Source organism: Lithobates pipiens, unplaced genomic scaffold (genome assembly GCF_037356315.1).
Source record: "Lithobates pipiens isolate NorthernLeopardFrog02 unplaced genomic scaffold, aLitPip1_a1.2 Scaffold_30, whole genome shotgun sequence".
NCBI classification, from domain to species: Eukaryota; Metazoa; Chordata; class Amphibia; order Anura; family Ranidae; genus Lithobates; species Lithobates pipiens.
Genome location: NW_027507791.1, coordinates 19,645,830 through 19,672,947, shown reverse-complemented (window position 1 = coordinate 19,672,947; position 27,118 = coordinate 19,645,830). Strand labels below are relative to the sequence as shown.

The window sequence follows — 27,118 nt, the reverse complement described above, 5'->3', positions numbered from 1 at the left end:
ATCTGAAATAACTAATAATAACGTAACTATTGCTAAATATTAAATTATAGGTATTGGAATTTCCTTTTAAATTTGGCTGTTAGTCAATGTAACAAATACGAATTTATCCGAAGTTACAAATTATCCGAAATAACGAATGCTGCATCTAAACAAATGCAACGGAACAAACTGATAATAAATAACAATAATAATAATAAAAAATAAAAAAAAGTATTATTATTCATTCGTTATGTTCCATTTGTTTAGATATGGCATTTGTTATATTGGATAATTCAGAACTTCGGATAAATTTGTATTCGTTATGTTCCCTAACAGCCAAATTTGAAAGGAAATTCCAATACCTATAATTTAATAGTTAGTAATAATTAAGTTATTAAAATTTCCTTTCAAATTTGGCTGTTAGGGAACATAAAGAATACAAATTTTTCCAAAGTTTCGAATTATCCTAAATAATGAATGCCATATCTAAACAAAGGGAACAGAACTAATTAATAATAATAAATAATAAAAAGTTTTTTATTATTCTTATTTATTATTAATTCATTCCGTTCCATTTGTTTAGATGCGGCATTAGTTATTTCGGATGATTTGTAACTTCAGATAAATTAGTATTCGTTACGTTGACTAACAGCCAACTTTGAAAGGAAATTCCAATACCTATAATTTAGTAGTTAGTTATTAGTTGAGAAAAAGGATACCACCGCCCCAGGTAGGTTGGCCGAAATAGAAACTTCTCCTCCAGCTATCAGGAGCCCCAGGTGCTGGCAATGCATGTAGTAACGAAGAAAAAGGGAGAAATATCCTGGACAGTCGCACTTCAAAAGAAATTTTGTCTTTTATTGAAAAATCAGGATCACAGCATACAAGCCACAGCAAAGCGATTCCCTTTTTCTTAGTTATTGGCTATTATTTAGAGTTTTCGGATTTTTGTTCTTTCTAATCTTCGGATTTTCTTTCTTATTTTCGGATTTTCGAATTTCCGGATTTTCGAATTCTCAAATTCTTGAATTTACGAATTTAGATCATAATGAATGACCCGAAAAACAAAAAAAATAACAAACCAAATTTTTCGTCAATGCACATGTCTAGACGATAGACGACTGGAGCATGGGGAAAGAGATGTTGCGTCTAGGGAGAAGTGGAGGATCGGCTAAGTCGATCTTCTTTTCTGTGTCCCCCTAGACCTAAATAAGCAATTAGACGCAACCCAATTTTTTGGATTCCCAGAGTTGCGTTATAACAATCCTAATTATAAACACATAAAATATACTCAAACATAAAATCACGGGGCCCCCTGAAAATATCAAATTAATTTTCAAAAAATACACTACAATCGTACAAGTGGTGCCAGCAGTACAGCCGGCCCTTCTGCCCCCCCCCCCCGCTTTTGAACTAAAGGGGCCTGGTACAGGAGGGCTGGCTGTACTGCCTTATCAGCAGCCCTGAATATACTATTTGGCCATATTTAGGCTGACAATGACATAGCAAGGTTCCCATTGGGTGACGTGCACCGAGGGCTCTGTTGGGATGGCACTGTCTTGAATCTCTTCCTTTCTATTACAGGGAAATTTGACGTTTACTGGAACGATTAGCGGGGACGTCTGTGTTTGGAAGGATCACATACTGTCCCGAATTGTGGCCAAAGCTCATAACGGTCCCGTGTTCACCATGTATACCACGCTGAGGGACGGCCTCATCGTCACTGGTGGGAAGGAGAGACCGTAAGTTCCTCTGCCTAAATGCCACCAGAAATTATAGGAAGATGCACTTATTAGGTCCTTTTATTGGGTTCACCTACCTAGTAGCAAATTTTGATCTTCTTTTGCATTCATAACAAGCTGAATTCTTACCATATGAGTTCATCAAGGTGTGGGAAATGTTCCTTCTAAAGTAGACTTGATAGCCTCAAACCATTCCTGTTGGCCATACATTGACAGGCCACCCCGTCCCATGCATTGTACACTAGACATGTGCACCATCTGTTTTGTTTATTTTTTGTTTTGTTTTTTGGGTCATTCATAATGAATGACCCAAAAAACAAAAGAAAAAAATATCGCCATTCATAAATTAGAAAATTTGAAAGGTAACGAACACAAATTTATCCGAAGTTACAAATTTTCCAAAATAACGAATGCCGCATCTAATCTAGTGGAACGGAAGGAATTAAGAATAAATAACAATAGTAATTAAAAAAAAAAATATTTATTTATTATTATTAATTCGTTACGTTCCATTTGTTTAGATACGGCATTCGGAACTTCGGATAAATTTGTATTCGTTATGTTCCCTAACAGCCAAATTTGAAAGGAAATTCCAATAACGTAACTATTACTAACTATTCGATTATAGATATTGAAATAAATAATAATAATAAAATAATAATAAAATATTATTTTTGTTATTTATTATAATTAGTTAAGTTCCATTTGTTTATATACGGCATTTGTTATTTCTGATAATTCGTAACTTCAGATAAATTTGTGTTCCTTACGTTCACTAACAGCCAAATTCGAAAGGAAATTACAATACCTATAATTTAATAGTTAAGTTATTATTAAATACTTATTATTTCAGATTTTCAAATTTTTGGGTTTTTAGAATTTACGAATTTTCGAATATTCAAATGTATTAATTATTTATGAATATTCAAATTTTCCAACATTCTGAAAAATTTGTTAAACAGGTTTTTCGTTAATTTGGATATTTCTGAATTAACTAATTTGTCGAATTTTGTTAAAAAAAACTAATTCAGAACAAAACTATTTGCACATGTCTATTGTATGCTGCATTCTAGCTATCCACCTACACGCTGGCCTCAGCAAGGAACTGACCTTCTTTAGACCAAGCGGTGTTCCTCCAATCTTCTATCATCACATTTTGGGGGTGTGGCTCGGAGCATCTAGTACAAACATTCACCTGAAATGCTTAAAACATTTATTGGTTATATATGATCATCAGATACATCCAACGTGTTTTAGGATTAAAAAGATTTGCCCTATTTTAGGGCATGACCAATGGTTTATATTAGAAACAGGATAGAGTTAAGCAGAAAGCCTGGACTGAAGCTGAAATGGGGCAACAATGTAAACATGTGCGGTCTGTATCGTTCCGAATCAAAATTCAGATGAAATTCTCGTTATTTGGGAATTCTGAATTTATGAACTACAATAGTAACGAATTTAAATGAATCCAAAATAACGAAACAAAATTCTATCCAAAATTTGAATCAAAAATAAAAAAGTAATTTGAAAGCAAATTTTAAAAAATAAACATATTGCTGGTTTCCTTTTTCTTTTCTTTTTCTTTCTTTTTTTTATATATATTATTTAATATAATATATATATATATATATATATATATATATATATATATATATAATATAAATATATATATATATATATATATATATATATATATATATTTTTTTTTATATATATATATTATTATATATATATATTATAATTGACAATTTTTATTGAAGTTTCATAGTTTTCCAATACAAAAATAGAAAATAAATAGAATAAACACTAACAATGTTACAAAATTCCAAGAGCAATCTGTTTTGACATACATACATTAATACATTTTAAGTGTCATATAGGTGCTCCGGGTCTGGCGCAAAATTCAACTAACCGATAACACATGCACTACTAGAAAATCAGGCAGGTCAGGTATGGAAATAAAATAAAAAATAAAACATTGCGATAGGTTCCTATGGGATGTTTCTCATCGCCTGCAGACCCTATGAAGTAAACCAGATGCTTGCTGAGTTTCTTCAAAGACTATGTGTATTCATGTTAGAATAAAGCCATCTTCTGAAATACAGATTTTGAAAATAGTACAATGAAACAAATAGAATAGAAAATAAAAGAATAGAATAAAATAGAATAGAAAATAAAGGAATAGAAAATAGATTAGAGCAAAATAGAATAGATTAAAAACAGAAAATAGAGTCAAATAGAATAGAAAATAAAAGAACAGAAAGGGATAGAATATATAGGAAAAATTGGATAGATTAGAATAGAATATAACCATCTTCCGAAAGTCGTATTTCAAATAGAATAGAACTAGCTATTTTTCACAATGAATTCTGATCGATTTTGATTGTTTCAATCTAAATTTGATTAGACTACTTCAAATCTATTGAAAAAATTAGATTCCAGACACAACAAATAGCAAAATTAATCTAAACTAAACAAAAAATGTTGTTACAAATGCAACAAAACTAAATTAGTAAGTTAACGAATCGATCCGAAACTAAACACATTTTTTAGTTCTGCACATGTCTACTACATTGTATGTGAACAAACGACAGGACAAGTCAGCCCTAATCCAGCCTTAGGTTTTCTAGAGCATTGTTTCTTAACCAGGGTGCAGCTTGGGTTCCACTGGGATGCCGAAAACATGGGCAGTTTGCCCTCAATCAGAATGTTCTGCCATGGTGTGGGCCAGTCCTCAGCACCATAGCTACCAATAAAGCTCTAGGACCAGCATGCAGGGGTCCCGCACCATGGCAAGGCATCACATTGATCCAGGACAGGCGACATGCAGGGCTGCCCCCAACATTCAGGGTAACTGCTCCAACTCCCACCCTCTGCCAGGCTGGAGTAAGGTAGGACTATGATGGGGGACTTTGATTTAGGGGGGCCTCTAATGAGAATGGTAGTGCTTCTGTTGTAATGAGAGGATTTTATGAAGGTGGGTTCTGATGGGATTGTGCGGGTGGCGTCTCTGCTGTGGTGGTGGGGCATGGGGGGTTCAACTGACATGATAGGATGACCTCTGCTGTGATTTTTGGGGGGGGGACTGTGATGCGATGAGGGCACTGACATGATGGGGGGCCTCTGATATGATGGGGGAGGGCACTGACATGGGGGGGGGCCTTCTGATATGATGGGGCTCACTGACCTGCTGACTTTTGATGTAAAAGGGACTTCTGATGCGATGTCAGTTTTATAAAGATGTTTCTATGCATTTTCCCAGGCACAGGTATCCTGTTGATGGTAAGTAACACTTACATGAAGGGTACCTCAAGATTTTTTCAAGGGTGCCGTGATTGAAAAAAGGCTAGGAAACACTACAATGGACTACTCCATCCTGTTTATAGTAAAAATGATTGTCCAAGCCACTAAGAAAGGGGGGGGGGGGGTGCTTTCCCCTGAAACGTGTTGAATGTATCTGATGCTTGTAACCAAAAAAGGAAGAGAAATGATCGTTTGTATTAGGAATGAGCCCCTAACCACAGGGGATCGCCTGTTGAGCGTTTTTTGTTTTTACTATAGTGATCAGCTGGTTAGCAATCTAGGACCATAACCAGGGCCATACACATTTTAATCATAATCTCACCTCCTAGAGAATGGACTTTCTTCAATAGAACCAACTTCCACTTTCATTGGTCCATCACTATCACACACCTAGCAGATCTTCAAGTTTGGTGATCCAGTGCCCACCACAATCTCATTTTCTGGCTGTTAGATGCAAGGAGAGGAGCCCAGGGTGGTCATCTATTATTTATCCTATTCAAGGTTGGGTGCTCAGAGATGGGCTTCTGCATGTCTTCTGTAAGGGGAGGTTAATGGAGTACAAATGGACTTCTCTCAGCTTGAACCAGTCCAACTGTTCTTCTCTGACCAGTAACGAAACCAGTAAACTCCAGAGACTGCAGAGTGTGCAAATCTGAGGTTAACAGTTCCTGAGTGGCCACATCTATCAACAATCATAACACGGTCAACGTCTCTTTAAATCATGTATTTTCAGATGTTGAAGCCTCTTGACCATGTATGTCTGCATGCTTTAGGTTTCAAGTTGCAGCAACATGGTTAGACGTATCTAAAAAAGTGCCCACCGAAGTCTATTCAAGTATATTTATCTGAAAGCAGGATTCTGAGAGCACCAGAGTAAAGTTCCCCTTCAACAACCAATAAAGTGTTTGTTTTTTCCAGCCTGGAGTAGTTAGTGTAATTAAGCTATTGGGTGGGTGGTTGCTATGGGATGCTACACATTACCATTTCCAAGTCTGACATCATTTTCCAAGGTCCAAGGAAGGTGGGGCAGTGAAGCTGTGGGATCAGGAGCTGAAGAGGTGTCGTGCTTTCAGGCTGGAGACTGGCCAGACAACCGACTGTGTCAGATCAGTATGCAGGGGCAAGGTAAGAGCTTGGTAAAATAAAATATACCTATTTATGTAAATTATTACACCAATTTGACACAGAGAGACTTTAAAAAAAATATGTCTAAGCCAATGGTTCTCAACCATGGGGCCATGGTCCAATTCTGGGCTGCAGCTTCCCTTCTTCTAGGCCTTTAGCCATCTGCACATCCCTTAACCTCCTATATTGCTCCCAAACTCACTCCTAGACTGGCCCATGGTACTCCCAGGTGCTCTGAGGGCCTACAGCCTTCACAGTGACCTCCAACCTCTTACAGTGTTGCCCAGCCTCCCACATTGCCCTCAAGCCAGTTTCACATTCTCTCACCGCCCCCTTAGTGGCACCCTGTCCCATCCAGAGCCTTCCAGCACTTTAATACATGTTTTTGCATTTAACATGTGTGAGCATAATCTTTACTTTTTACCATTGGGGCATGGATTGTTTTGGAAGAATTTACTGGGCCCAGGTTGAGAACCTCTGGTTTAATCCACCATCCTGAGGCCCTGTTTGTACAGATGATACCCACAGTGTCGCCTGCTAGTCCTATCTGGAATTGATGAAGCATTAATTAAATAGTTCTATACAACTGCAGATTATTTTGTCATTTCACCTTGGTGATATGAGATCTCTAAAATGTAAGGACTTACTGGTAATTTATCCTGGTGATCCCATTTCCAGGTTTGGCTGAAGCTGGGCTTTATAGAGAATTATATTATTCCATCACTGATTTATTAGCTATGTACATCTGAAATAGGGTGTAATATGGTGTTATAAGTCTGCCTCTTCACTCCCTGTCCACAGGGGAAGATCCTAGTTGGCACACGCAATGCAGAAATTATCGAGGTGGGAGAGAAGAACGCAGCTTGTAATATTCTCATCAATGGTCACATGGATGGGCCCCTCTGGGGACTGGCCACCCATCCAACTCGGGACTTTTTCCTGTCCGCTGCGGAAGATGGCACTGTACGGCTGTGGGACATTGTGGATAAGGTAGATATAACACAACTTTTATGCAACTTGCATGAGCTGGTCTGTGTTGATATTCAGCTAAAACTTCAAATGTTTGTATATGAGAGCACATGATGCGTGTTGGGGACCCAATGCACCCAGTACTTGTCTTTTTATATTTCCCATGCTAGCTGTACTGTCAGTGCTCTCCATTGGGAAGGAGCAAGTGATGGAGCATCAAAGTTTACAGAGAGGGTTCCTTTGAGGGTGTTAAACCTTTGTGTGTTTTGGGCCATTCCTGTTTTTCAGTCTTGAAGGTGGTAGAAAGGTGTGGCCCCTACTCATACTTACAAATACCAAACCCAACAGAATCCTAGGTACATTGTATGGCCAGAAGGTATGTGAAGACCCTTCAAATGACTTGAGATGTTTCCAGTAGAGGATACTCTTACATCATACAAAGACATTGTAGACAATTGTGCTGTCCCAACTTTGTGGTAACAGTTCGTTGAAGACCCTTTTCTGTCTAGGGATGATTGTACCCCTCTGTGCAAGGCCAGCTCCATAACCACTTGCAGACCATAATATATATATATAATGTGTGTCTGTATGTATGCCATTCCATGAGCATGCGCAATTTTAAAGCATGACGTATATTTTTCCCAAAAAAGTGCTTTTAAAAAACTGCTGTACAAATACAGTGTGACAAAAAATTGCAACAATGGCCATTTTATTCTTTAAGGTCTCTGTTAAAAAAATATATCTATCTATCTATATATATATATATATATATATATATATATATATATATATATATATATATTATAATGTTTGGGGGTTCTACGTAATTTTCTGGCAAAAAAAAAAAGATTTTTACAAAAAGTGCCAGAAAAGGCCTGGTCATGTGGTTTGACCAGGTTGGTTTGGAGGATGTCAAGTGGCCTGCATAGGGCCCTGACCTTAAGAAGTAAAGGTGGAGGCTGTTACAGCTTCAAAGGGAGACCAACTCCAAATAGTGGACATTGCATCCCCTGATATTCCCAACTCCATAATCATAGCTACAGTAGGTGGCAGCGATATTGTGTCAATCTCGCCACTTTTATCGGCAAGATTGACACCCTGCGAGCCCCGTCGCGGGAGCCAGCGTCGAGCTGGCTAGCATCGGGAAAGGTAAAATGTTTCTTTTCCTTTCCCGATAAGCGACAAGCATCGCTGACACTAAGGCTGGGTTCACACTGGTGCGAGGATCCGAATTGGATTCCCGCCAATACCAGGCACTGTATTTGGTATGAATCTTAAGGGAGAACTCCACACCAAATTTTAAATAAAAAACCGGCATTGGTTCCCCCTCCGGAAGCATACCAGACCCTTAGGTCTGGTAGGGATTTTAAGGGGAAGCCCCTACACCGAAAAAAAAAAACGGTGTGGGTGTCCCACCAAAATCCATACCAGACCCATAACCGAGCACGCTAGCCGGTCAGGACAGGGGGTGGGGACGAGCAAGCGCCCCCCTCCCTCCTGAGCCGTACCAGGCCGCGCGTGCCCTCTTCATGGCACCCCAAAGCACTTTGTCCCCATGTTGATGAGGACAAGGGCCTCTTCCCGACAACCCTGGCCATTGGTTGTCGGGGTCTGCGGGGGGCTTATGGGAATTCGGGAGCCCCCTTTAATAAGGGGGCCCCCAGATACCGGCCCCCCACCCTATGTGAATGAGTATGGGGTACCATGTACCCCTACCCATTCACCTGGTGAAAAAAGTGTAAATAAAAAACACAACACAAGTTTTTAAAATACTTTTAGACAGCTACGGGGGTCTTCTTCCATCTTGGGGGGTCTTCTCGCCGGACTCCTCCGCTATCTTCTGCTAGCTCTTTTACTAGCGGAGTAGCTGGGCTTTCTTCTTCGTCGTCGCTGCCGCCGTCCGAGGGTCTTCTTCCGACTTAGGGGGTCTTGTCCCCCTCTTTGACAAGAAGGCGGCGGCGGCGACAGAAGACCGGGCCAACACTAGTAAAAGAGCTGGAAGAAGAAAGCGGAGGCCCAGCAAGAAGAACCGAAGAGGGGGACAAGACCCCCGAAGTCGGAAGAAGAGAAGAAGGCGGCGACAGAATACCGGGCCACCGCTAGTAAAAGAACTATAAGAAGATAGCGGAGCGGAGCAAGACCCTCGAAGTCGGAAGAAGACCCACTCGTCCCCACCCCCTGACTGGCCGGCCTCCGTACTTGGATAGGGGTCTGGTATGGATTTTGCGGGGGCCCCCCACGCCGTTTTTTTCGGGGCCTGGTATCAAAGGGCCTGGTATGCCCCTGAAGGCATGCAGGTTTCATTAGTGAGGCCACATTGTCGCTGATCTCTCTCGCTCACTACTATAGGAAAATAAAATTTTCCTATTGCAGCTAGCGCGAGCACCAGCGCGGCGAGATTGCGCTGGTTAGAGAAGCCTGTCGCCGGGAACCAGCGCGACAGGATCGCGCTGAAAACACAATATCGGCGGCACCTACTGTATGTATGGTTTTACAACAGGCAATATGTAAAGGAAAGGAGTGCAGAGGGTATGTTTTGGTTAGGTTTACAATAGGTGCATGTGCCAGGCAGGCACAGCAGTATGCATGTTGCCTTCTTGTTTTGGTGTTGGTAAAGATTTGATAATTTGATTTGTGTTTTGTGTTCCCCACAGAAGATGCTAAACAAGGTGAACCTGGGTCACTCTGCACGTTCTGTCTGCTACAGCCCTGAGGGTGATATGGTGGCCATCGGCATGAAGAACGGAGAGTTTATAATCTTAGTTGTGGCCTCCCTAAAGATCTGGGGCAAGAAGAGAGATCGGAGATCTGCCATTCAGGACATCAGGTGAGGAACATGACTGCTAAGGGCTGCCATGAGGGGTCTGTACAAGCAAAAAGTCACTAGGTGTACAGAACCAAACTGACCCAATGGAGACTGCTAGCCTTGAGCAATCTAGCACACAGCAGCCTAGATAGAAAAATAAAATTAGAACTGTTTATTTTATCATGAGTTTAGTAAATAGAAAGGATGGGACTTTTAAGGTGCCAGAAACGATAAATACATCAAATTAAAAAAATATCAAAATTTATTAAACATAATTAAAATCATCACAATCTCATTGTACAATATTCATGTGATAAAAAGACAGCAGTAACTCCTAGCTCTACATGTTTCGCTATATAGTGGCTTCTTCAGGAAACCATTGAAGAGGACTGCATATTTTTTCACTACAAATTGAAAACAACATATTTACAACATTAATATGTTGTTTTCAATTATTCAAAGTTCCACCCATTCATTTTAATAAATTCTTGCCAATTTAGGGATGTGGGGCCATGTGCTTTCCAACACCCAGCAATGAATAATATATGGTTTATTTTATCATAATGTGAAACTCAAGGAAAAGCGTATGCAGGGGAAACCTTCAGCAGTTTATGGTCAATTTTTTTTCAAGAGATTACACGAGTGCAGAGCAAAATTAAAAATCTTTGATGGCTCCTGACATCACTGCAATGTATTGTTCATCAGTGAGGACTGCAGAGAGGACAAATGTAAATAAAACACTGGCCATGACTGCCCTTCAAGCAAAGTTAAAAGATTATAGTTGTGATTTGGATTGTTACGGTAATTGGATTGTTATGATGATCTCAATGCGTGTGATCTGTACAGATTTAGCCCGGATTCCCACTACTTGGCGGTGGGTTCCGGCGAGAACGCCGTTGATTTCTATGACCTCACCATCGGACCCTCGTTGAACCGTATCAGCTACTGCAAAGACATTCCCAGCTTCGTGCTGCAGATTGACTTCTCCGCAGACAGCCGCTATGTGCAGGTACGAGTGATGTCATCAGCGGCCCGTCCCGCGTGACGTGCAGGGTTCTGACGCTTTGTTATCTGTTAGATCACGTGACCAGTTTCAGAAGCATGGCCAAAATATTGCTTTCTACTGAGGTCTGGTTATTAGACTTTACTTCTTGCCACGCGCCTGCAGTATATTTACTGCGGGGCGGCAAGGGCAGGCTACATGTACATCATCCAGCCTGTTCTGGGTTAGGAGCCCGCCTGCTAACCCGCACTGTCACTGGCTACAGCTGGATTTGTTCAGCAGTGATGTATGGCTGAGATCTACTGATCGGCTGTAGCCCATCTCCGCTCAGAGTCTTGTTTTTAAAAACACACAGGGGCTCTGTACACAGATAAGCGATCTGGCTGTTTCTTCTCCCTGCAAATCAAGGAGAAGAAACAGCCTGATCTGTTAGTAAAGGCAGCAAATATTACACTTGTTAGGCACAAACTTAAAGAGGAGGGCCGGTTAAAATAAAAAAAAAATAAAAAAGTCAGCAGCTGCAAACACTGCAGTTGCTGACTTAATAAACACACTCACCTGTCCAGGGCGCCCGCGATGTCGGCCGCCCGAGGCCGACCCGTCCCTCGGCTCTCGGGTCCCGGCGCCGCCATTCCCTGTAAGGGAAACAGGCAGTGGAGCCTTATGGCTTCACTGCCCGTTTCCTACTGCGCATGCGCGAGTCCCGCAGCTACTGCGCATGCGCGAGTCCCGCAGCGCTTTCCGAATGGGACGCGCTGTGTTCTGGAACACACAGTTCCCAGAACACAGCGCGACTCATTACCCAGAAGACGCCGCGACGAAGACAGAAGACAGAAGATCTCCGCGGAGGAGGAAGAGGAAGATTAGGATAAAGTGCCTAGCAACAGGCATTTCTGGTAAGTAAAAAAAAAAATTTTTTTTCATTTTTTTTTTTTTAGATTTTTTTCTAATTTTTAAAATGTTTTTGTTTTTCAGGGTGGCCCTCCACTTTAACTCCCTAATTGCCCCTAGATGTTAAAACCCTTCACAGCCAGTTTCATTAGTGCAGAGTCAGTGTACAGTATTAGCACAGATTACTGTATTAGTGTCACTGTTGATGTCAGTGTCAGCTAGTATACCTCCCAGAGACGGTCTGTTAGTGCCAGATTTCCCGCTACACTATCACAGTCCCACTATAAATCCCTTATCACTGCCGTTACCAGTATAGCATCATAGCCGTGTAAATTCCAGTATATACCATAGTTTGTAGACGCTCTAACTGTCACATAAACCAATTAATAAACACTTTTTATTAGGAAATTTTTATTTTTACCAGTCTTGCAGCAGAATGCATATTGATCTAAATTTATGAAGAAATTTTATTTTTTTTATTGGATAGGTTTTAAAACAAAGTAGAAAACATAATTAAAAAAAATAAAAATAAGATTTTTTTTGTGTTCATGTAATAAAAAGAAAAATACCACCAAAAGAAAGATCTCTTTATGTGAAAAGTAATTATGCCAATGTCATTTGGGTAGTGTTGCATGACCGTGCAATTGGCAGTTAAAGTATTGCCATGCTGAATAGCAACAAAAATAGCAAAAAATGTGAACCATAGTAAATATTAGGTCATAGGTCAACCATGGTGAATAATAACCACTTAAGGACCGCCCGCCACATATATACTGCAGCAGGGCAGCCCTACTGTGCGAAACGACATACCTAGACCTCATTACGTGTTACGTGTGCGATGTCCACTGGCCACCCACGATTGCTCCTCAGAGAAGCAGAGCAGATCCCCATTCTGACAGGGAAATAAAGAGAGATTGTGTCTTCCTATTGATCAGGAACAGCGATCACTCTATACTCCCAGTCAATCACCTCCCCCTACAGTTAGAAACACCTCCCTAGGGAACACATTTAACCCTTGATCGCCCCCTAGCGTTAACCCCTTCCCTGTGTGTATGATTTATACAGTAATCAGTGGCTATTTGTAGCTCTGATCACTGTAAAAATGTCACTGGTCCCAAAAAAGTGTAAAAAAAAACGTCCGATCTGTGCACAGCAGTCCCATTAAAAATTGCTGATCACCACCATTACTAGTAAAAAAAAAAAAAAAATGCCATACATTTTTTCCCTATTTTGTAGATGCTATAACTTTTGCGCAAACCAATCAATATACGCTTATTGCATTTTTATTTATTTATTTTTTTTACCAAAAATATGTAGAATGCATATTGCCCACCTAAACTGATGAAGAACTTGTTTTTTTTTACATTTTTGGGGGGGATATTTATTATAGAAAAAATGTAAAAATATATATATATTTTTTTTCAAAATTGTCGGACCTTTTTTAGTTATAGCGCAAAAAATAAAAGCTACAGAAGGGGGCTCAAATACCACCAAAAGAAAGCTCTATTTACGGGGGAAAAGAAGACATACATTTTGTTTGGGTATAGATTGGACTTGTGTCTTTTTTTGAACCTCGCCTACTATGTAACGGTGCACGACTGCACAATTGTCCGTTAAAGTGACGCATTGCCGTATCGCAAAAAATGGCCTGGTCATTAGGGGGGTAAAGCCTTCTAGTCCTTAAGAGTTAAGTATGTACACTATATGGCCTAAGGTTAGTGTTCTCCTGACCGTTGCACCTTTTATGAGCCTGTAGGACAGCGGCCTCCAGCTGGCGGCCCTCCAGCTGTTGCGAAACCACAAGTCTCATGAGGCATTGCAAGGCTGACCGTTCCAAGCATGACTCTCACAGGCACAATGGGACTTGTAGTTTCGCAACAGCTGGAGGGCCACCAGTTTGAGATCCCTCCAAAACCATGGCCATTAATGTGGGAGTTGCCCCATTTGAGCCTCCACTCTTCTGCGAAGGTTTTCCATAAGAATTTGTAGGGTGTGGAACTTGTGTAATGCTACATCCTGTGCAGGTCTCCACCGGGTGTTACAAGAGGCTGGTCTATGAAGTGCCTTCAGGAAAACTCCTCTCGGAACAAGCTGTGATTGACCGCATCACCTGGGCTACCTGGACCAGGTGAGTAAATGAAGAGAGTGAATGCACTGTGTTCCATTAAAGTAGGTGTAAACCCCACCTGGGTGACATTTTAGTTAGCTCTGTGGACTGTGTATCATAAATAATCGGAATGTTTTTTTTGTTTTTTACGAAGATCCTAATTGACATCCTTTGCTGCATCTCAGCTCTGCTGATCTTCTGTAGCCACCTCCTGTCTACATGGTTTCCAGCAATGGCTGCCTGGAATTTCTCAAAATGGGTTTCTTGATGGTGACAACTGCGTAATGTGTGATCAAACAGACAAACTTATGCCGCGTACACACGAGCGGATTGTATGGCGTACTTAGTCCGTCATACAATCCGACGGACAATCCGTCGTAGTTTCCACTGGATGGACTTGACCACACACGGATACACAAACAGTCCGTCGAAAGCTTGCGCGATGACGTGTACAGCACGTACGACGGGACTAGAAATATGAAGTCCAAGACACAGCAAAGCACCCTTCCGCCGTGTAAATCCTTTCTGGGCATGCGCCATTCTTAGTCCGTCGAACTAGCATACTGACGAGCGGATTGTCCGCTGAAACCAAAGTACGACGGACAGATTTTTGGAAAATCCGAAATTCTTAGCACTCCGGACTGCACGCTGAAAAAGTTAGCTGAAGCCCACACGAGCGTATTGTCCGCTGAAATGTGTTTCAACGGACTAAGTACGTCAAACAGTTTGACCGTGTGTACGCGGCATAAGTCTCCATTGGAAGCCCCTGAGATAGGGTGACAACACAGGGCCACAGTTGAGAGACCTGGACTGAGCGTTGTCCCCTTATTATAAGAAGTGCCTGAACAAGGACCTTCATGGCAGGGATTATTTAACAAAAGCTGCGAAATTCAAAAAATAGAAAACAATTTTTGAAATATTAACATTGTAAAGCTTATATGAATTTTTTTAGTGATTGGGTTAACATCTACTTTTAACAGCCTGCCAACAAGGTTGAATTAAAATTGCTTGGTAGCATCGAAAAAGCAACTGTGCCACCACGGGCAACTGATTGGTTGAATTAAAAATATAGATAAGCGTGATAAATATCTGTGGGTGTCACGTCTGTTTTATTTCCTCCAAATCGTCCCCAAGAGGGGCCCCATCAATATCTTCTCCCCAAGTTGTTTGAACTGTGCAGGAGCCTCCTAAAATTAGAGTTTTGTAATGAAATACCTTAGAAGGGTAGCCCACTGAAAACAGATCCCACAGTGTTGTGCGGTGTAACTCTTCAGCATCCGCTAGTTTCTTCTATCTTCCCTATTATACAGAAAATAGCAGAAGGGGTATTGTAGTAGGAGATGTGAGGAATAGTGAGCAGTAGACATGTGCAATTTGTTTATTTCCGAATTTGACAATTTCCGAAATTTGAATTAAAATCGGAACTTTCAAAAGAATGAAAATCTGAAAATTAGAAAAAAAAACTAAATAATAACTAACTAATAATAAATATAAAATTATAGCTATTTGAATTTCCTTTCAAATTTGGCTGTTAGCAAACGTAACATGTACGACTTTATCCGAAGTTACGAATTATCTGAAATAACGAATGCCGTATGTAATCGAATGGAACGTAATGATCTAATAATACTAAATAATAATAATAAATCCTTTTTTATTATAATTATTTATTATTAATTTGTTCCATTCCATTTGTTTAGATGCAGCCTTCATTATTTCAGATACTGTATTTATTGGCATATAACACTCACTTTTTCACCATGAAAATCGGGTGCAAATAGCGTGTGCGTGTTATACGCCAATACAAAAAATTTAGTTTTTCCTGAAACTTCCCTCTTAAAATGAATGTGCGTGTTATACGCCGATAAATACGGTAATTCGTAACGTCAGATAAATTTGTATTCTCGTTACGTTCACAAATGGGCAAATTTGAAAGGAAATTCCAATACCTATAATGTAATAGTTAGTTGTTATTATTTCAATTTCAATATTCATTTTTCGCAGTTCTGAATTTTTGAATTCCGAAAATTTGGAAATTCTGAATTCGAAATTCGGATTTTCCAATTTCCGAAAAAAAAGCAAAAAAACGAATGGAACGAAAATGAATACATTTTTTGTCAGTGCACATGTCTAGTGAGCAGGCGCAGATCCAGAAATTATGGTAGGTATCAGTGACGGTGTCCTATCATATACTGTCCCCCATCGGATAGTGTCCGCTGTGTACTACGCATGCGCAGTACATGGCACACACAGATTCCGAAAATAGCCGAGGATGAACGGCGCTTGGGCCGTGAGTCCAGGTTCTATCCCCACCATCCAAGTGGACATAGAGTTGGAATATAAAAGAGCCGCGCGCAGAGAGGCCGAACCCGAAGCGTGGCGAGCGATGCGAGGGGCCCTCTAATTTTCCCAACCCTATGTCCGCTTGGATGGTGGGGCTACCGTCTCCACTCACGGCGCAGGCACCGTTCATCTTTGGAGATTTTTCAAAGCTTTGTCTGCTCCGTACTGCGGGGCGGACACTATATGATGGCAGGACACTATCTGCCAGAACACCGGGACAACGTCATCCAGTGCCCAGGGCGAAGATGCCAAACTGCATCCCCCACTCTTCATGATGTGAAAGCTTAGGGGAACCTTAGCAGTCTCTCGCTTGTCAAAAACGCTGTGCAGCTCCGTTTTAACACTGGACTGGACTGGACATGGTTGTTTTGATGGCTCTCTCCTGGACACTTCTCCAGTCGGTGGTATGGGCTGTGCTCTCTCCCCCCCTCCTCCTTCCTGCTACTGTGTGTGTCTGTGAACAGGAAGGAGGCAAGGGAGCGAGAACACAGCCCACACCACGTTCCGGCTGTCTCCTCATTGCTCCCAGCGCTGGGCTGACAGGAGTAGTAATGCCGTTGTCACTACTCCTGTCAGCCTTGTAACAGAAGGAAAGTGCCCCTATTCCTACAGTAAACCATTGCGCCCAGGGCAGCTGTCCCTCCCACCCATCCCTTGTCCTGGCTCTGGCCCTGATAGGGAGTAGGGCTGGGGAAAAAATTTATTTAAATCTTGAATCGAGTTGAGAGGTCAAATCGATTCAAAATTTCAGCAAGTAAATTTTTTTAGATTTTTTTTTTTCACCAGGAAAAAAAAACTAGATTCACAATCCAAATCAAGTTTTTTTTGTTGTTTTTTTTTATGGACACAGCGCTGGTCCTGAGGTGCTGCGGGCAGGAGTATTTAGGCGAGGTCGCAGCTTTGGCCTAGTCCGCAAGGCCGGATGACTAAAAACTCCTGCCCGCAGCTCCTCAGGACCGGCGTGGTGTCCATAAAAAAAAAAACCCAAAAAAACTTGATTTGGATTGTGAATCTAGTTTTTTTTTTTTTTTAAATCGCCCAGTTCTAGTAGGGAGCAACACTGATGAAGTACCCACAAGATAACCTAGATGCCCATCAAATTTCATTGTATAATGCCAGACAAAATTTTTCTAGGTCACTTATCTATTAGAATACTCTTTTCTTTTTTTTTTTTTTAAATGACCAAAGTTGCTTCCTAATTATTTCATGCCCAGATGCATTATCCTGGGTACTGAAGCCAAAGTTTGCACAGTGGATGCTCCAGGATTCTCTGCAGCAATAGTTTCAGAAAAAATAAAACCATTTCTTTTTAACTTGCCATAAAATCTTGAGCTTATTGAGGAACACAGGAATTCAGATACAGCTGGGGTGAGCTATCCAGATGGTCACTATGGACCAAGAAGACCCATCAGTCTCTCAGGATGAATGGTGGCCTCCTTCCGCTGCCCCGGGGGGAAATCTGCTGGAAGATCTATGTCCTGTGGTTATCAAGTCCCATAATGGTCTTTGTATGTACTCTATCCCCAACAGGGGGTATCTGCAGCAGGTTTCCAATGTGTACAGTCTGCTAACAAACCACAGCAGCACTGAGCCATCCAGCAATGGTTTCTTCCAGATATGCAGGAATCAATTGGCCGGTTTAGCTGTAACTGGCCAAATTTAATTTCATCTATGGACTGGCTGGGTGTAGCGACATCCATCCATCCATCCATCCATCAACCAATCAGTTTTTTTTGCCCAATCACTGTACTTAGTGTTGATGGGGGGAATCTCTCCTGCAAGTGCTATTGTATTCTGCTGGTGGGGAGCCTTCCCCACTGGCTGTGTGGGGAATCGAGCAATGTATGACCTGCCTAAGGAAGACCATTGAGTGTAGAGTAGCACTCACAGCTAAGGAACCAGGCCACCACCAGTCACGTCCCAAACCTTTCCAAAAAAAAATAAGGTCTTACACCACTTAGGTGATGTCCAGTGAAGTCTAGGTCACAAAGTTGAATCACAGTGCGGTACCCTGAGCTATGGGGACACCCCTACAAGTAGAAGCCCCTCTCTCCCCAGAGATGGGGGAAAGACAGCACCCCATTCACCCTCAGAGATTGATGGGTTGCGCTGGGGACCTCTTAGTCCATAGAGACCACCTGGATGTCTTAACCCGTTTTCGAAATACCCATTTCTCTCAATAGGCTAGCAATTGTTCAGTAGGCCTGCTTTGTATAAAATGTTTTCATCACTAGGAAGAACTATCCGTATCTTGCAGCGTCCTAGGTGATGAAGTACTAGGAATCTGGTCCAGACACAACGATAAATCGGATGTGACGTGCGCATGCGTCTCTCACTCAGGGATCAGCCTGGTTACGGGCGATGACTTTGGAATGGTCAAGTTATTTGACTTCCCCTGTCCAGAAAAGTTTGTAAGTATGGCTTTTGTGGTTGACATGCTTTGGTGGGGGTTAAAAAACTGAAAATGTATGTGACTGTCCAATGGTGTTTTCCATTATATCGAGAAAGGCGGGGGGGGGGGGGGGGATTGCTCACAAGCTGGTGCTGCCGCTGGACGAGTTGAGGAAAAATTTACTATGGGGGTTTACTAAAGGCAAATCCACTTTGCACTACAAGTGCAGTCGCTGTAGATCTGAGGGGGACATGCAAGAAAAATAAAAAAAACATTTTAGCTTGCACGATTGGATAATAAAATCAGCAGAGCTTCCCCTCAGATCTGAAGCGACTGCACCTCCAGGTACACTTTCAGTTCAGAGTGGATTTGTCTTTAATAAAGCAACTCCATAGTCTTCTGGAGCGCCTCTGAACATGGGCAGATGCTTGTCAGTAGGGTACCTGTCCATCTGTAGCCAACCTAATTCCATGCAATTGAACTACAATCCAAACAACCTGTAAAGTGAGAGAGCTCATGCCATCACCTTTTTTTCACAGGCAAAACATAAGCGTTTCCTGGGGCACTCCGCCCATGTGACCAACATCCGATTCACCAGCGGTGACCGCTACGTGGTTAGTGCAGGAGGAGATGACTGCAGGTAAGATTGGCGTACTGACAGCAACAACACTTGGTGGTAACATGTCCTTGTTTGTTAATGGAGAATGCTTAGATGCTGACCTGGCTTTATATTGATCTGTAACATAACTCCTCATTGTTCATGCACAGTTTTACTTTAATGTTAAGTCTGTGGACACCAGACCATCAAATCTACCACTATATGACCAAAATTACATAGACCCGCCCTCCAAATGATTGTGTTGGGGTTGACTCAAGAATACTGTTAACACTACAGCATACAAAGACTTTTTAGACCATTATGCTCTTCCAATCTTCTGTTAAAGCGGCGGTCCACCCACCGCTGCAGCTGCTGACTTTTAACAATCGTACACTTACCTGTCCTGGAGTCCAGTGATGTCAGCACCGCAGCTGATGTTTCCATCAGCTGTCGGGTGCTGCCGCCTCCATTTCATGTAAGGGAACCGGCAGTGAAGCCTTACAGCTTCACAACGGGAACCCTACTGCGCATGCACGATGCCTTGCTCCTCACTTTTACTAGCCCGGTGGCTGGGGGAGGAGGAGGGAGCCCGGGCGGTGACATCGATACCTGTGGCTGAGGCTCCCGGAAGTGGGAACAGGATACCTGTGAAAGACAGGTATCCTGCCCGACCCCCCCAAAAGGTGCCCAGTGTGGCACCAGAGGGGGAGAGGAGTACAACATGTGGAAGTACCACTTTTGGGTGGAACTCCGCTTTAAGTGAAGACCCTTTTCTGTTTTGGCATGAATGTACCCCTGTGTACAAAGCCAGCTCCATAAAGGCATGGTGTGACCAGTGTGGTGTGGAGGAACTCAAGTGTCCTGCACAGAGCCCTGACCTCAACCCTACTGAACACCAGGTCTTCTCATCCAATACCAGACCTCACAAATGAGAAGCAATTCCCACAGACCCTCCAAAATTTTTGGGAACTCCATTCCAGAAATGTGAAGGTTGTTACAGCTACAGGTGATATCGGATGCCCAAATACTTATTTGCGTACTATGTAGAGTGGGCCCATTGGTTGTATTCACCTGGATCTAAATTCCTGTTATGTTTCTGACCCTTCGATCCCCCCCCCCCGCATCGCTGGACCTTGGGAGAGGTAAGTGTCAGATTATAAAAAGTCAGCAGCTGCAGTATTTGTAGCTGCTGACTTTAATGGAAACTCCTCTTTAAGCGAATTTACGTACCAGTAGCTTGCATTTACTGTATACTTACTTTCTTTTTTGTATTTTATCAAAATTTGAACTTTGATTACCCCATTTATCGGCATATAACACACTTTTTTTCCCCCTGAAAATAGAGGGCAAACAGTGCCTGTGTGTTATAAGCCAATAAAACATTTTTTTTTTTTTTTTACCAACGGGCGGTCCACATTGAGGGGGGGGTTGGTGTGTCAGGCCAGCTGCCACACCTCTTCTGGCTTGGGGACAGCACAGGCTAAAGTTAGGAAACCATCACTGCCAGCTCCTTTCTAATATGCCACTCCTTTTGTGTCAGTGTCATTGTAAAACTAAGCCTCTAAATACCTCATTAGACCTGTTCTTTATGGCCACTCTACTCCTCCGAGTGTTGCTTTAGATTGGAGGAGGAGAGCGGTCACATGACCATTTAGGAAACGTCAGAGGAGAGCAGTCATGTGACCGGGTAGCATGAAATAACAACATAATGAGGTATTTAGAGGTTTCTATTTACAATGAGAGTGACACAGGTGGAGCAGTGTATGAGAAGGGTCTGGCAGTGATTTTTTTTTTTCTTGTATGCTGGCAATGTTGTCCCAGGAGCTGGGGCAGGGGCTGTGGAACGTTTTTTTATTTTTATTTTTTTTTCCCCCTGAAACTTCCCTCTTAAAATTAGGGTGCATGTTATACACTGATACAGTGTGTGTGTGTGTGTGTGTGTGTGTGTGTGTGTGTGTGTGTATATGTATATATATATATATATATATATATATATAAATATAGTTGTTACAGCCATAAAGAACTACTCCATATTAACGGTCCATGGTTTTGGAATTGGATAGCCAACAAGATCATACGTGATGGTTAGGTGTCCACACTTTTGACCATATAGTGTAGATTGCATTATCTGTCTTCAGCCCCCCCCCCCTTTTTTTTTTTTTCTTATGATGCTTCCCTTCACGATTAATATAGGGGGACAAAAACAGGTCTGTGTGTACAGCGGGTGAATTGAATTTGGGATAATTCCCTGGTTGTGTTTATTTGCTGTTTCTAATCGGACTAAAAAGTCATGCCCAATGAGAAGCATAATATATAGCCACACCCACCATCTCCCTGATGGGGGGGCCTCAGTGCTTTACTTTGCCCAGGGGCCCGTGCTGCTATTAAGATGGCACTGCCTGGCTCCCACCCCTAGCAGCCAATCTTCCTAGGTGACAATGAAATGTCCCTGCTGCCTCAGCCTACTGAGATTTCAAGTAACATATCCCAGGAGGCTGAAGGAATAGAGACTCGCTGCCATCATCATCGGAGGCCAGCAAATATCTGGACCCAAAAGAGGCAGCTGGCTTCCAAAGTAGGTAGCAGGGCAGGATCTGGGCTGCTGCACCTACTCATGGGATCAATCGCAGCAGGACAACTCTGGATCCGCTCTGCAGGTGAGAATCAGAATCCATGACAACACTACATAACAGGTAGGTGGTGCTTAACCAATTGCTTCCCAGGCCTATTCTTTTGCTAGAAAATTGATTAATTAAAAGATGATGTTACATGGAGTAAATAGATACCAAACATGTCAGGCTTTAAAATTGCGCACGATAATGGAAACTTGACAAATTACTTCAACTTTAACGTGCTAACCACCTAACTGTAAATATGCCATATAATTTTGCCATTAAATACCAGGATTATGGCTGGCGCTAGATGCCATAAACCCTGGTACTTTTTTTTTTTTTACAATAGGTGGCCAGCTTTCTGATAAGTGATACCAGCAGCAGATTCGCTGCAAGATCACTTTTAGAAGCTGCAGGAGAGGTGCCTCCCTCCCACCACTTGCCGATCTGCGAGCCTGGGAACCATCCAGCGTCGGCAGGGATTTTCCATAGCGATAAGCGATGGCCACTGCTCAGCTCTATGCCCTTGGAGGACCGAAGCAACGTGGACGTCACTTCCAGTTCTCGGGCCATATCAACGTGATTGTTTTGTTTTTCTTCTTAAAGCAAAAGCTTAATTTTTTTTAATCTTTTGCTTTTAAAGGGTAGAGGAGAGATTTCAGGTCTTTTGAACCCCAGATCTCTCCACAAAAAGGACGCGTCTTGCTGTTTTAGCAAGGGATATTTACATTCCTTCTGATTAAAAAAAATAAAAAAGTTATTTTTTATTTTTTTTAAACGGGACAGTGTAAATAATATATGGGCAGTAGTGAACTCACACATAGGTCATGCCCATATAAGTAAACAGTGTTTGCACCACATACGGGTTATTTACAAAAGGCAAATCCACTTTGCACTACAAGTGCAAACTACACTTGAAATTGCACTTGGAAGTGCAGTTGCTGCAAGTCTGAGGGGAAGCTCTGTTGATTTTATTATCCAATCATGTGCGGTTTATTTTCCTTGCATGTCCCCCTCGGCTCTACAGTGACTGCAGTTCCAAGTGCAAAGTGGATTTGCCTTTAGTAAATAACCCCCAGAGTGAAGCATCACCATGAACGTCTGAGCGAGAGCAATATTTCTAGCACTAGACCTCCTCTGTAACTCTAAACTGATAACCTGTAGACATTTTTAAAGTATTGCCTATGGAGATTTTTTTTTTTTTTAAGTACTGAAGTTTGTCGCCATTCCACGAGTGTGCATATTTTTAAAGCATGATATGTTAGGTATCTATTTACTCGGCGTAACATCTTTCACATTATGGAAAAAAAAAATGGGGTGGGTATTTTTTTTTTTTTTTTTTTTAATTCATTCGTTAAAAAGTGTATTTATTTCCCAAAAAAATTGTGTTTGAAAGACCGCTGCACAAATACAATGCGACATAAAATATGGCAACGATCACCCCCTGTAAAACGTTTTCCATCGGTTGCCCAGCCGCTCACGTTACTTTTACATGAAAGGGAATCGCTGACTTTAAGTAAAAAAAAATATATATGATACTGGGATCTCGGTTGTAGCCTCAACCCTGATCCCGGTATAACTGCTTCCCTATACTATGGCATGTAGGGGAAGCACTTAAAAAGAGGAGGTCCAGCCTGGGTGAAAAAAAAACAAAAAAACACAAGTCAGCAGCTACAAGTACTGTAGCTGCTGACTTTTAATATTAATGCATTTACCTGTGCAGGGAGCCCACAGTGTCGGCACCCCAGCCAATCATCAGATCGACTCCTGGGTGCTGCCACCACCATTCCTGGGAACCAGGCAGTGAAGTCTTTTGGCTTCACTGCTGGTTCCCTACTGCACATGTGGGTTGTGTGCAGCCGTTTCTTGGTCAGGCGGCAGGGGCGCCATACTTCTGGGCATTGGGGGTCGCGGCCCATCTCCCAGAAGTGGGGATAGGGAACCTGTCAAAAACGGGTCCCCCTGCTCCTCTGAAAAGTGCCAAAAGGTGGGGGAGGAAGCATACAAGCAGAGGTTCCACTTTTGACTGGAACTCTGCTTTAACGGAAAAAAAAAAAAAAGGAGCAAGTTCCTCTTATGACTTTAGAGTTCTGTTTAGTAAGATTTGCAGGTTCAAACGCACAATATTTTTTCCTAACAAAACTGTCTTTTCTTTGCTTTAGCTTATTTGTATGGAAATGTGTCCACATGCCGCACTGAAGACAACAGAGCGCCTGCGCAATTGCCCACCCAGAGTGTACGAGAGCCGTTCCTCTCTCTAAGCCTGCTGGGTAGCCGAGCGGCTGTGGATCTGCAGAGCAGCTGCACTGAAGAGATCTAGGAGGCAAGATGGCATGAAGCGGACAGAGACCGATGCGTGACAGGAGCCACGTTGTTGCAGAGAAAAGCATGCATTACAGCCACGGGGGCCCGTTTGGCTCTAAGATTGAATTGCTGGAATGTTAAGCAGGCACCTCCTAACCTCTGCGTTGTTATGATCTCAGTGTACCAGTAAAAGGGGGACGATGAGTCCGACTACCAGCTGGACAGATGTGGAGAAGTGAAAAAAAATACCAGCATCTCTGAGGTCCATGTCGCAAGGAGGAAGGCGGTGCTGACACTGGCAGGGATGAGCCGGGCCGTACCACCAGAGGATGACCGACTCGCTGCATTCGCTGTGCCAGCCCCGGGATGCGGCTCACTTTAAGCGAGTGCCTTCCCTACACTCCCAAAGCCTGACATCTCCAGTCTTTATTTTTGCCTTGTTCGGTCCCTTCCACGCTGAGGTTGCCATATTGTATGTGCTGCTTGTTTCTTTATGAAGACGTTTATTCAGTCTGTTGAGCTGTGTATTTAACCTCTTCGCTGCTAGAAGGGGCCTGTAACTCATATTGGGGTTATTAGAGGGACTATGCGTGCATTTATTCCTGAGACATAAATATAATTTCTTACAAGATATTTCCTTGTCACCTTGTGCTTTTATTGTGTTTCAGAAGCCAAAATGTTATATATTTATTTTTCTTGCCAGCTGTCACTCATTATGGCAATCTCCCTTCACTTCCTGTAGCCTCAACAGAAAGTGAGAGGACATCTTTCAAATGCAAGAGAAATTCCCTTCTTAGATTGGTTGTTGGAACCAGTGTCTCCAAATATTTCTCCTCTATTCCCGTTCTGGTTGCAACTCGATTTTTGGATTACCTTCACTTTCAATCCTGTGGGCGATTGATGATCAGGAAACATTGGCAGGCAGCAGGCTCCTTTCACACTTGTATGACTGCTAAGTTGTGCCGACTCTGGAATGTAACTTGGGCACGGCTTTGACCACTGATAATGGACAATTTTTGCATTGTATAACATTCAGATAGGACTTTGATACAACTTGGAGGAACATATACTTTAATGTTAACCCTCAAAAGTATGAAAGTCAGACCAAAGTGGTGCAGGAACTACTTTGAAGCTGCTGCAACTTTAAGTCGCAAAAATGAATGGTTATCATTGGAAAACATGGGGAACGACTTGTCATGTGACTTTGTCCAAAGTTGCATGACAAGTCGCATAAGTCATAGTGGTGAATGGACCATCTGATTATGTCCACCTGAAAAACTGGCAGGTAGACCTGATCAGAACGGTCGTGTGAAAGGGGCCTAACCATACTTGGCTGATGCCGCTGGAAATCGGTAAAGTGGTCAATGCTACTAATATATATATATATATATATATATTTTTTTTTTTTTTTTTTTTTAAAGCTCTTGGGGGGGGAAGCATCCTGAAGATGAGCATTAAGTACTCTGCCACACCCCCCAAGTGCAGTGAGATTAACTTTGATAGTCAATACAGACTATAGTTTAATATAGGCATCCAGGTACACTCCACCTCGTTTATCAGAATGTCATAAGAAAGAATCTGCATCACCCTAGAGCAGCCGTGGAGACTGCAGCTGTCATTCTCCTATTACCAGCCCCCCCCGATGCCACTCCGGCTGCTTCAGGCCAACACCCTGCAAACAAGAGAAATTCCCTGCTGGTGCAGGAAGAACTGTACAAAAGCAGATTTAGAAATGAAAAATATATTTGTGCAAAAACCAAAAGCACGGCTTCTTGCAAAACAACTAAAATGTGTCCAGGTGATCATGTACACAAAAACAGTTTATAAAAGCAAATTACACCCCAAAACCTTCACAGGTAACAAATCAGAGTCTTTGCTTCCTCAAATATAAATAAAAAAAAAAGTCTAAAATACATAAAAAAGGGAAACATTTGACCATCGCCATTCAGAGCGGCTTTGCTGGTGGAGGGATAGAGGGCAATGTCACAGCTTCCAGGGTGGGGGGGTTGAGTCCAGTAACATCAATCGCTGCTGAAAGACAAGGTAGAAATTCACAGCATTAGATGGCACTGTGTTACACCAATAGATCAAAGTGCGTGTGTGTTTCATTTTATATAGAGATAGATAGAGATATCTTATCTATCTATCTATCTATTACATATGCAGTGGGGTCGGAAAGTATTCAGACCCCCTTACATTTTTCACTCTCTTTTATATTGCAGCCATTTGCTAAAATCATTTAAGTTCATTTTTTCCTCATTAATGTACACACAGCACGCCATATTGACAGAAAAACACAGAATTGTTGACATTTTTGCAGATTTATTAAAAAATAAAAACTGAAATATCACATGGTCCTAAGTATTCAGACCCTTTGCTCAGTATTTAGTAGAAGCCCATTTTGATCCAATACAGCCATGAGTCTTTTTGGGAAAGATGCAACATATTTTTCACACCTGGATTTGGGATCCTCTGCCATTCCTCTTTGCAGATACTCTCCAGTTCTGTCAGGTTGGATGGTAAATGTTGGTGGACAGACATTTTTAGGTCTCTCCACAGATGCTCAATTGCGTTTAAATCAGGGCTCTGGCTGGGCCATGCAAGAACAGTCACGGAGTTGTTATGAAGCCACTCCTTTGTTATTTTAGCTGTGTGCTTAGGGTCATTGTCTTGTTGGAAGGTAAACATTCGGCCCAGTCTGAGGTCCTGAGCACTCTGGAGAAGCTTTTCATCCAGGATATCCCTGTACTTGGCCGCATTCATCTTTCCCTTGATTGCAACCAGTCCTGTCCCTGCAGCTGAAAAACACCCCCACAGCATGATGCTGTCACCACCATGCTTCACTGTTGGGACTATACTTGACAAGTGATGAGCAGTGCCTGGTTTTCTCCACACATACCGCTTAGAATTTAGGCCAAACAGTTCTATCTTGGTCTCATCAGAC

At 42.1% G+C, this 27,118-nt stretch overlaps 2 protein-coding genes across 6 annotated transcripts in view; one reads left to right on the top strand and one right to left on the bottom strand.

The window, feature by feature from the left end:
- The window catches only part of EML5 (EMAP like 5), a gene marked incomplete in the record, with an annotated part of 273,075 nt that extends 248,268 nt beyond the window's left edge, over positions 1-24,807 (top strand). The window contains 9 exon segments of the mRNA XM_077463736.1: positions 1,564-1,721; positions 6,035-6,149; positions 6,951-7,139; positions 9,773-9,945; positions 10,771-10,933; positions 13,843-13,946; positions 18,526-18,679; positions 19,200-19,300; positions 24,033-24,807. Coding sequence (XP_077319862.1) covers positions 1,564-1,721; positions 6,035-6,149; positions 6,951-7,139; positions 9,773-9,945; positions 10,771-10,933; positions 13,843-13,946; positions 18,526-18,679; positions 19,200-19,300; positions 24,033-24,069 — 1,194 coding nt within the window.
- Positions 24,808-25,899: 1,092 nt separating this feature from the next.
- ZC3H14 (zinc finger CCCH-type containing 14) overlaps positions 25,900-27,118 on the bottom strand; it is a 66,071-nt gene continuing 64,852 nt past the window's right edge. For 4 of the 5 annotated variants that reach the window (XM_077463737.1, XM_077463740.1, XM_077463739.1 and 1 more), the window contains exon 18: positions 25,900-26,205. In XM_077463737.1, coding sequence (XP_077319863.1) covers positions 26,196-26,205 — 10 coding nt within the window. In that variant the 3' untranslated portion in view covers positions 25,900-26,195. The remainder of the gene's footprint in view (positions 26,206-27,118) is intronic. The other variant, XM_077463738.1, reaches the window with a different exon arrangement.